The sequence below is a fragment of the Salvelinus namaycush genome, unplaced genomic scaffold (genome assembly GCF_016432855.1).
Source record: "Salvelinus namaycush isolate Seneca unplaced genomic scaffold, SaNama_1.0 Scaffold661, whole genome shotgun sequence".
In the NCBI taxonomy this organism is placed as follows: Eukaryota; Metazoa; Chordata; class Actinopteri; order Salmoniformes; family Salmonidae; genus Salvelinus; species Salvelinus namaycush.
The window spans coordinates 17,501-29,065 of record NW_024061377.1 but is presented as its reverse complement, the minus strand read 5'-3'; the positions used below and the strand labels follow the sequence as shown (position 1 = coordinate 29,065).

General features: G+C 40.7%; 1 protein-coding gene across 1 annotated transcript in view; it reads left to right on the top strand.

Moving 5' to 3' along the window:
* Window positions 1-2,416: 2,416 nt before the first annotated feature.
* LOC120042371 (NLR family CARD domain-containing protein 3-like) overlaps window positions 2,417-11,565 on the top strand; it is a gene marked incomplete at its 3' end in the record, with an annotated part of 10,949 nt that continues 1,800 nt past the window's right edge. The window contains exons 1-5 of the mRNA XM_038987199.1: window positions 2,417-2,463; window positions 2,595-2,823; window positions 3,212-5,003; window positions 5,279-5,452; window positions 9,596-9,719. Of these exons, the coding sequence (XP_038843127.1) occupies window positions 2,595-2,823; window positions 3,212-5,003; window positions 5,279-5,452; window positions 9,596-9,719 (2,319 nt within the window). The remainder of the gene's footprint in view (window positions 2,464-2,594; window positions 2,824-3,211; window positions 5,004-5,278; window positions 5,453-9,595; window positions 9,720-11,565) is intronic.

Below are 11,565 nucleotides of genomic sequence, written 5' to 3'. Positions count from 1 at the left end.
TCAACAAAAGGTGAATGTTTTGAGGATGTGAACCCAGCAGCCCTCCAGTGGTCAGATCAATTCCACCTGTTTTTCCCAGCGCCCGGCCTGGGATTCGAACCAGCCACTTTCGGTCACAGTTCCAACTCCTTAGCCAGTAGGCAAAAACCTGAGTTAATCTTCAGAAATAGGCATTAGTACATCTGCTAAAATAAAGTCAAAACTCAATGCAGACATACATGGTATCACTTGTTATACACAATTATTATACATGAATCATTGTCAAAAGCACAAGACATACTGTTGCATGTAGGTCTATATTATTTATGGATTGATCATTATAGAAATATAAAACATTATTTTTAACTACTACAAAGCAATTACATGTGGCGCAGGAACCACTGACTCACTGCATTATTCAATAGTATTATCAAGACACCTGCTGTTAACTCTTAACTACTTAGGACAGCTCACGAGGTGTCCTGAATATCTGACGACTAGGTGGGACTAGAGACTTCATGCATAGCTTTAATGTATACCCATAAGTGTAAAATGTCTTTATTCTCAGCACTTATACGACCAATTTTCTACTCTGAGACACTTTGGCGATATGGGTCCAGATCTCAAAACATTGTTATAAAAAACGTTGAATGTTTGTTTAAAATAATAATAAAAAATGAATATTACTAATGTAACCCGCTGTAAAGACTGGGTTTAGTTGATTGTGTTGCACTGCTCATGTCCGCGTTCCCGTACAGATCTGTCCGCGTCCCCGTACAGAACTGTCCGCGTCGCCGTTCGGTGTGGCGCCAAGCATATTGTCCGGTTACGCGCAGAGTTGTCTGAGGTGATCTTGGGGAATAACGACGGAGTTCACTACAGTTTTGAGACACCGAAGTTCAGTGGTCAATTTGCTTTTTTTCTTTACGTTCAGGGACAGTATGAGTGTAGCCAGATCCTTTTCACTCTCTATTCTTGTTTCATTTTGTGGTTCACCGGATTCGTCATTTTCATCGAGACAAGGTACAGAACGTCCTGCTAGCTAGCCAAGCTAGTCGGTACAGCTCGGTAAGCTAGCTAGCTACTATACCAGCAGCATCCTAGTTAACTTAGCTAACAATACATCATTCTCTCGTTGACGGATGCTGGATACCTCTGTCCGGTTCTCCTCTCTTCACTAGATGGACGGTAACTTTAGTGTTTAACCCCTCTGTGTTCAAGGACCAATCTTTTGAATATTATTTTCAGGGCGCCTCAATAGCAGGTATTGAACACCGGCTAAATAATCACTAGTCAGAGCCTCAACCTCAGTAAACATTCATTATAAAAATCATCTTAATATCTGATATTGTGAGTAAACAACCTCGGAATATAAAAGACAAGAGTGTGTTTTCCAGCCCACCAATAAATTACATAATTCAACCCTCCCGGTTAGTAAATTTACCTCAACATGTCCCCGGAGAAGGCAGAGTAACGACACCAGCCTTTTAGCGAGGCTGACTACAACGCTCGCGTCGCTAAATGAATTTCGTTATTAAAAATGACACACTGCTCGCACGAGCCAACGAGCGTCTAGAAGCTGTTTGTGACGCAGTTCGCGCTGGTTTATAGAAGCAGGTACCCACCACGTGCCATCTCATTGGTTTATAGAAGCAGGTACCCACCACGTGCCATCTCATTGGTTTATAGAAGCAGGTACCCACCACGTGCCATCTCATTGGTTTATAGAAGCAGGTACCCACCACGTGCCATCTCATTGGTTTATAGAAGCAGGTACCCACCACGTGCCATCTCAGTGGTTTATAGAAGCAGGTACCCACGTGCCATCTCCTCATTTAGCAAAAAAATATAAACATAACTTCTTTAATAAACAATAAAAGCTAATTTTCGAACATTTCTGAAAATGGATATATAGCTTTTTGGAATGAAACTCTTCTTCTGTTTCCCCATCTGAGCTCAGAGTAGATGAGAGATGTAATGTTTGTCTCTGTTGTGTTGAAGTCCAATCAAGCAGGAGAGACCAGCCTCCCCTGTACCCAGCTGTGTGTCCATGAAGAGTGACCAGTCTATGGTTCAACCTATATTCTTTAGAGAGGGAGACTTTTCTACTGAACAAAGGTAAGAAGAACTCATGAGTCATGGTCAGTGAGTTAAACAACACTGTCTCTAGTCATTTCTCATCTCCCATTTTCCCATTTATTTTTGTTGTTTTCATAATCCATAGGCTAATCCTTTTGTCCATTTTCATAGTCCTAAAACAAGATTAAACAAACACAACATTCCCTGTGTGTGTGTGTGTGTGTGTGTGTGTGTGTGTGTGTGTGTGTGTGTGTGTGTGTGTGTGTGTGTGTGTGTGTACTCCCTGGATGAGGAGATGTAATCTCATGTTTTGTCCACAGAAACCAACAGGAGAGATCAGAGTCAGAGATTATCAGTGGTCAGTCTTCCCAGAGTCATCAAACAGACCTGGCCTCCATATTCAGTGTATGTGGTCCTGTTATGTACATTTGTTTTTGTTTACCTCAAGTAAAGTTGATCTGTCAATCATTCATTAATGTGTTAATGAGAAAGCATTAATATCGCTAATTTTAACTTATTTACTTTATTTATTTCAGATGCTTGAAAAGAATATTGTGACATTTGTAAAGAACGAGCTGAAGATGTTCAAGAGGATTCTTAGTCCAGAACTCCCAGAAGGCTTTGAGAGTCAGAATCAGGATAAGGAAGTGGTGGATGCTGAAGATGAGAAGCAGGAGAGCAGTGCCAGAGAGGGGGCTCTGAAGATCACACTGCACGTCCTGAGGAAAATGAACCAGAAGGAGCTTGCTGACACACTGGAGAAATGTAAGATCTGTCTGCCTCATGTTGAATGCTGTTTTATAACATTTAAAAGCTGTAGCTAAAGTACAGCTAAAGTAGCTGTGTAACTCAATGATATTGTAGCAGCCTTAACACAACACCTAGTGACCTCATCAAGTAGCAGCAGGGATGTGTTGTGGTGACTAATTTAGAGAGAGAGAGAGAGAGAGACAACATTAATAATACCATCAATAATACCAATAATAATATAATCAGTCACACCAGTCTGTAATGCATTATGAAAACATTTACACATTTATACAGCCAGTTAAGATAATAAATTATTATAATGTAAAACGTTATAACCGTGTTACAATAGTGTAGTCATTAAAACAGACGTAATATTAATATCCTCTGTTATTTCTTCATTCAGATGAGCTTGCTGTGATTTGCCAACGTGAACTCAAATCTAATCTAAAGAAGAAGTTTCAATGTGTATTTGAGGGGATCGCTAAACAAGGAAACCCAACACTTCTCAATAAGATCTACACAGAGCTCTACATCACAGAGGGTGGAACAGGAGAGGTCAATAATGAACATGAGCTGAGACAGATTGAGACAACAACCAGGAAACAAGCAAGACCAGAGACTGCAGTCAAATGTAACGACATCTTCAAACCCTTAACTGGACAAGACAAACTTATCAGAACTGTGCTGACAAAGGGAGTCGCTGGCATTGGAAAAACAGTCTCTGTGCAGAAGTTCATTCTGGACTGGGCTGAAGGAAAAGCAAATCAGGATGTCCAATTTGTATTTTCATTCCCATTCCGGGAGCTGAATTTGCTGAAAGGGGAAAAACACACTTTCATTGAACTTCTCAATCACTTCTCAAAGGAAGCCAAACAATCAGGAATCTCCATCTACAACAAGTACAAAGTTCTGTTCATCTTTCACGGTCTGGATGAGTGCCGACTGCCCCTAGACTTCCAGAAGAACAAGATCTGTTGTGACGTCACAGAGTCAACCTCAGTGGATGTTCTGCTGACAAATCTCATCAAGGGAAATCTGCTTCCCTCTGCTCTCCTCTGGATAACTACCCGACCTGCAGCAGCCAATAAGATCCCTTCAGGGTGTGTTGACCAGGTGACAGAGGTACGAGGGTTCAATGACCCACAGAAGGAGGAGTACTTCAGGAAGAGATTCAGTGATGAGGACCTGGCCAGCAGAATCATCTCACACGTAAAGACATCAAGGAGCCTCCACATCATGTGCCACATTCCAGTCTTCTGTTGGATTTCTGCAACAGTCCTTGAACACATGCTGAAACATAAGAGAGAAGAGATGCCCAAGACTCTGACTGAGATGTACACACACCTTGTGGTGTTTCATACCAAACAGAAGAATGAAAAGTATCTTGGGAAAGAAGAGACAGGTCCACACTGGAATAAAGAGAGCATTCTGTCACTGGGAAAACTGGCTTTTCAGCAGCTTGTGAATGGCAATCTGATTTTCTATGAAGAAGACCTGAAAGAGGCTGGTATTGATGTCAAGGAAGCCTCCGTGTACTCAGGATTGTGCACACAGCTCTTTAAAGAGGAATGTGGGCTGTACCAGGACAAGGTGTACTGCTTTGTTCATCTGAGCATTCAGGAGTTTCTGGCTGCTGTATATGTGTTCCTCTCATTCATCAACAACAATGAGAATCTAATGGCCGAACCGCAATCAACGTCCAGGAAGCTTTCTGCGCTGTTCAGAGACAAGTCTGAATCTACTGTCTACAAAAGTGCTGTGGATAAAGCCTTACTAAATGAGACGGGAAACCTGGACCTGTTCCTCCGCTTCCTTCTGGGCCTCTCACTGGAGTCCAATCAGAAGCACTTACAAGGTCTACTGACAAAAACAAGAAGCAGCTCAAAGACCCATGATAAAACAGTCAAGTACATTAAGGAGAAGATCGGGGAGAATCCCTCTCCAGAGAGGAACATCAATCTGTTCCACTGTCTGAATGAACTGAATGACCATTCTCTAGTGGAGGAGATCCAAAGCTACCTGAGATCAGGAAGTCTCTCAGAAGAAGAACTCTCACCTGCACAGTGGTCAGCTCTGGTCTTTGTGTTGCTGACTTCAGAAAAGGAGCTGGATGTGTTTGACCTGAAGAAATACTCCAGATCAGAGGAAGGTCTTCTGAGGCTGCTGCCAGTGGTCAAAGCCTCCAGAGCTGTTCTGTGAGTAAATAAAATGACATATAAGAACTAATCATCAGGAAGAAATATTCAGTTTAGAGAAAAATGTGTATTATAATATGTATATGATATTGTATTGAATAACATATTGAATAAATTCATTGATTTTCACATTAGTATAACATTATGACCGTACAATTCTAACAGACGGAAGATGAATCTATATGTTGTTTAGGAGAATAAACCAAATGCATCTGCCATTGTCCTTCTACACTACTGGTGTTAAATTAACGAAGTCATGATGATCTCTTTGTCAGGCTGTCAGGCTGTGGAGTCACAGAGAAAGGCTGTGCTTCTCTGGTCTTAGCTCTGGAGTCAAACCCCTCACACCTGAGAGAGCTGGATCTGAGAAACAATGACCTGAAGGATTCAGGAGTGAAGCTGCTCTCTGATGGACTGGGGAAACCCCACTGTAAACTGGAGACTCTGAGGTCAGTATTCCTGTAGTTGGTCAACAAGTGATAACTGTTCACCAGACCCACATGTGTTTACCAGGCACACATAGTCCACAACATATGTGTTTGGACAGTGAAGCTTACAGTTTTACATTTGGTGCTATGCTCCAGCATTTTGGATTTGTGATAGAACGTTTCATATTAGGAGAATTTCACCTTTTATTTAAATGTATTTAAACATGTATTTTACAGTTTAGAAATGAAATCACTTTCTGTACGTAGTTCTCCCATTTGAAGAAGTCTTAATTATTTGGACAAATTCACTTATATTGTATTAAAGTAGTCATAAGTGTAGTTTTTTGTCCCAAATTCCATGCCTGCAGTGATTACATCAAGCTTGTGATTCTACTAACTTGTTGAATTCATTTGCAGTTTGTTTTGGTTTTGTTTTGGATTATATTTTTCCAATAGAAACTGAATGGTGAATATTGTCCTGTCATTTTGGAGTCACTTCACTTGTATTGTCAGTAAGAATAGAATATGTTTCTGAACACTTCTACATTCATGTGGATGCTACCATGATTATGAATAATCAGGAATGAATCGTGAATGATGATGAATGAGAAAGTTACAGAGGAACAAGGATCATACCCCCTCTGTTATTGGTAATGGTGAGAGGTTAGCATGTTTTGTTGTAGCCTATGTTATTGGTAATGGTGAGAGGTTAGCATGTTTTGTTGTAGCCTCTGTTATTGGTAATGGTGAGAGGTTAGCATGTTTTGTTGTAGCCTCTGTTATTGGTAATGGTGAGAGGTTAGCATGTTTTGTTGTAGCCTCTGTTATTGGTAATGGTGAGAGGTTAGCATGTTTTGTTGTAGCCTCTGTTATTGGTAATGGTGAGAGGTTAGCATGTTTTGTTGTAGCCTCTGTTATTGGTAATGGTGAGAGGTTAGTATGTTTTGTTGTAGTCTCTGTTATTGGTAATGGTGAGAGGTTAGCATGTTTTGTTGTATCCTCTGTTATTGGTAATGGTGAGAGGTTAGTATGTTTTGTTGTATCCTCTGTTATTGGTAATGGTGAGAGGTTAGCATGTTTTGTTGTAGCCTCTGTTATTGGTAATGGTGAGAGGTTAGCATGTTTTGTTGTAGCCTCTGTTATTGGTAATGGTGAGAGGTTAACATGTTTTGTTGTAGTCTATGTTATTGGTAATAGTGAGAGGTTAGCATGTTTTGTTGTAGTCTCTGTTATTGGTAATGTTGAGAGGTTAGCATGTTTTGTTGTAGCCTCTGTTATTGGTAATGGTGAGAGGTTAGCATGTTTTGTTGTAGTCTCTGTTATTGGTAATGGTGAGAGGTTAGCATGTTTTGTTGTAGCCTCTGTTATTGGTAATGGTGAGAGGTTAGTATGTTTTGTTGTAGCCTCTGTAACTTTCTCACTCATTATTATTCATGATTCATTAATATTGTTTCTTAATCATGGCATCATCAGGATTAATTTAGTATTGTTTGGAAGCATGTTATCTACTAACTTAAACAGAAAATTATTCCAGTCATCATCCACCATTCAGTTACTATTGGGCAAAACAAACCCAAAACACAACCAAAACAAACTGCAAATGCAACCAACTAGTTTACAACCAATTTTGACTACTTTAATACACTTTAAGTGAATTGGTCAGAATACTTAAGACTTCTTCAAATAGGGGGACTAGATACATAAAGTGCTTTCATTTCTAAAACGTGAAACAGATATGTATTAAAATACCCTCAAATAAAAGGTGACATTATATACTGTCACCTCATATGACATATTTGATCTGAAATCCAAAATGTTGGAGTATAGATCCACATTTAAAATGTTAGCTTCACTGTCAAAATAGATATGGTATGGACTGTATACTCAATACAATCTAAATCTGATACCTCACTGTCTGTCTTTTGACTGATACTGCTTTTTAAACTGGTCTGGTCAGTCTACTCAAATATTTGTACTAAATCAAATCAAATGTATTTATATAGCCCTTCGTACATCAGCTGATATCTCAAAGTGCTGTACAGAAACCCAGCCTAAAACCCCAAACAGCAAGCAATGCAGGCTAGGAAAAACTCCCTAGAAAGGCCAAAACCTAGGAAGAAACCTAGAGAGTAACCAGGCTATGAGGGGTGGCCAGTCCTCTTCTGGCTGTGCCGGGTGGGGATTATAACAGAACATGGCCAAGATGTTCAAATGTTCATAAATGACCAGCATGGTCAAATAATAATAATCACAGGCAGAATCAGTTCTGTTATACTCACTGACATTATTTTAACAGTTTTGGAAACTTTAGAGTGTTTACTATCCAAATCGACTAATTATATGCATATCCTATCTTCTGGGCCTGAGTAGAAGGCAGTTTAATTTGGGCATACTTTTCATCCAAAATTCCAAATGCTGCCCCCTACCCTAGGGAAGTTAAAGTGGCTAGTGATGCATTACATCAAGATGGCAGATGCAGTAGATGGTATAGCGTACAGTATATACATATGAGATGAGTAATGTAGGGTGTGTAAACATTATATAAAGTGGCTAGTGATAAATTGATACATCAAATTTTCCAGTATTAAAGTGGCTGGAGTTGAGTCAGTATGTTGGCAGCGGCCACTAAATGTTAGTGGTGGCTGTTCAACAGTCTGATGGCCTTGAGATAGAAGCTGCTTTTCAGTCTCTCGGTCCCCGCTTTGATGCACCTGTACTGACCTCGCCTTCTGGATGATAGCGGGGTGAACAGGCAGTGGCTCGGGTGGTTGTTGTCCTTGATGATCTTTCTGGCCTTCAGTTGAAACTGGAGCAGCAGCACGGCCAGGTGGACTGGGGACAGCAAGGAGTCTTCATGCCCAGTAGTCCTGACGTATGGTCCTAGGGCTCAGGTCCTCCGAGAAAGAGAAAGAGAGAATTAGAGAGAGCATAGTTAAATTCACGCAGGACACCGGACAAGACAGGAGAAGTACTCCAGATATAACAAACTGACCCTAGCCCCCCGACACATAAACTACTGCAGAATAAATACTGGAGGCTGAGACAGGAGGGGTCAGGAGACACTGTGGCCCCATCCGATGATACCCCCGGACAGGGCCAAACAGGAAGGATATAACCCCACCCACTTTGCCAAAGCACAGCCCCCACACCACTAGAGGGATATCTTCAACCACCAACTTACCATCCTGAGACAAGGCCGAGTATAGCCCACAAAGATCTCCGCCACGGCACAACCCAAGGGGGGGGCGCCAACCCAGACAGGAAGATCACATCAGTGACTCAACCCACTCAAGTGACGCACCCCTCCTAGGGACGGCATGAAAGAGCACCAGTAAGCCAGTGACTCAGCCCCTGTAATAGGGTTAGAGGCAGAGAATCCCAGTAGAAAGAGGGGAACCGGCCAGGCAGAGACAGCAAGGATGGTTCGTTGCTCCAGAGCCTTTCCGTTCACCTTCACACTCCTGGGCCAGACTACACTCAATCATATGACCTACTGAAGAGATGAGTCTTCAGTAAAGACTTAAAGGTTGAGACCGAGTCTGTGTCTCTCACATGGGTAGGCAGACCATTCCATAAAAATGGAGCTCTATAGGAGAAAGCCCTGCCTCCAGCTGTTTGCTTAGAAATTCTAGGGACAGTAAGGAGGCCTGCGTCTTGTGACCGTAGCGTACGTGTAGGTATGTACGGCAGGACCAAATCAGAGAGATAGGTAGGAGCAAGCCCATGTAATGCTTTGTAGGTTAGCAGTAAAACCTTGAAATCAGCCCTTGCCTTGACAGGAAGCCAGTGTAGAGAGGATAGCACTGGAGTAATATGATCAAATTTTTTGGTTCTAGTCGGGATTCTAGCAGCCGTATTTAACACTAACTGAAGTTTATTTAGTGCTTTATCCGGGTAGCCGGAAAGTAGAGCATTGCAGTAGTCCAACCTAGAAGCAACAAAAGCATGGATTAACTATTCTGCATCATTTTTGGACTATACATGTTTCTCTCTACAAGCAATACTTTGATAATTTGTCATTTCTACTAATGATACATTCATTTATGAATAGATATGGCAGGTTTCAGGACACTGATGTATCTAAACATTTTGAAAAAATATACTGCACTATTTTCACCACCAAAGAATATCAGTGTGATTTTAATATGATTTGACTCTTTGCAGGCTGTCAGGCTGTCTAGTCACAGAGGAAGGCTGTGCTTCTCTGGTCTCAGCTCTGAGGTCAAACCCCTCACACCTGAGAGAGCTGGATCTGAGTAACAATGACCTGAAGGATTCAGGAGTGAAGCTGCTCTCTGCTGAACTGGGGAATCCCCACTGTAAACTGGAGACTCTGAGGTCAGTATTCCTGTAGTTGGTCAACAAGTGATAACTGTTCACCAGATCCACATGTGTTTACCAGACACACATAGTCCACACCATATGTGTTTGGACAGTGAAGCTTACAGTTTTAAATGTGGTGTTATGCTCCAGCATTTTGGATTTGAGATAGAATGTTTCATATTAGGCGACAGTACAGAATGTCACCTTTTATTTGAGGTTAATGGTGAGAGGTTAGCATGTTTTGTTGTAGCCTCTGTTATTGGTTATGGTGAGAGGTTAGCATGTTTTGTTGTAGCCTCTGTTATTGGTAATGGTGAGAGGTTAGCATGTTTTGTTGTAGCCTCTGTTATTGGTAATGGTGAGAGGTTAGCATGTTTTGTTGTAGCCTCTGTTATTGGTAATGGTGAGAGGTTAGCATGTTTTGTTGTATCCTCTGTTATTGGTAATGGTGAGAGGTTAGCATGTTTTGTTGTATTCTCTGTTATTGGTAATGGTGAGAGGTTAGCATGTTTTGTTGTAGCCTCTGTTATTGGTAATGGTGAGAGGTTAGCATGTTTTGTTGTAGTCTCTGTTATTGGTAATGGTGAGAGGTTAGCATGGTTTGTTGTAGTCTCTGTTATTGGTAATGGTGAGAGGTTAGCATGTTTTGTTGTTGTCTCTGTTATTGGTAATGGTGAGAGGTTAGCATGTTTTGTTGTAGCCTCTGTTATTGGTAATGGTGAGAGGTTAGCATGTTTTGTTGTAGCCTCTGTTATTGGTAATGGTGAGAGGTTAGTATGATTTGTTGTAGCCTCTGTTATTGGTAATGGTGAGAGGTTAATATGTTTTGTTGTAGTCTCTGTTATTGGTAATGGTGAGGGGTTAGCATGTTTTGTTGTAGCCTCTGTTATTGGTAATGGTGAGAGGTTAGCATGTTTTGTTGTAGCCTCTGTTATTGGTAATGGTGAGAGGTTAGCATGTTTTGTTGTAGCCTCTGTTATTGGTAATGGTGAGAGGTTAGCATGTTTTGTTGTAGCCTCTGTTATTGGTAATGGTGAGAGGTTAGCATGTTTTGTTGTAGCCTCTGTTATTGGTAATGGTGAGAGGTTAGCATGTTTTGTTGTAGCCTCTGTTATTGGTAATGGTGAGAGGTTAGCATGTTTTATTGTAGCCTCTGTTATTGGTAATGGTGAGAGGTTAGCATGTTTTGTTGTAGCCTCTGTTATTGGTAATGGTGAGAGGTTAGCATGTTTTGTTGTAGCCTCTGTAACTCTCTCACTCATTGTTACTCATGATTCATTCATGATCTTTCTCGATCACAGGCTTGATGTAGTCATTGTGTTCATATACATAAAGTGCTTTCATTTCTAAATGGTGAAACAGATTTGTATTAAAATACCCTCAAATAAAAGGTGACATTATATACTGTCACCTCATATGAAACATTTGATCTGAAATCCAAAATGCTGGAGTATAGAGCCACATTTAAAATGTTAGCTTCACTGTCAAAATAGATATGGTGTGGACTGTATACTCAATACAATCTAAATCTGATACCTCACTGTCTGTCTTTTGACTGATACTGCTTTTTAAACTGGTCTGGTCAGTCTACTCAAATATTTGTACTATACATGTTTAAATCCACAAGCAATACTTTAATATTTTGTCATTTCAAATAATGAAACATTAATTTATGAATAGATATGGCAGGTTTCAGGACACTGATGTATCTGAAAATTTAGAATAAATATTCTGCCACTATTTTCACCACCAAAGAATATCAGTGTGATTTTAATAAGATTTGACTCTTTGCAGGCTGTCAGGCTGTCTAG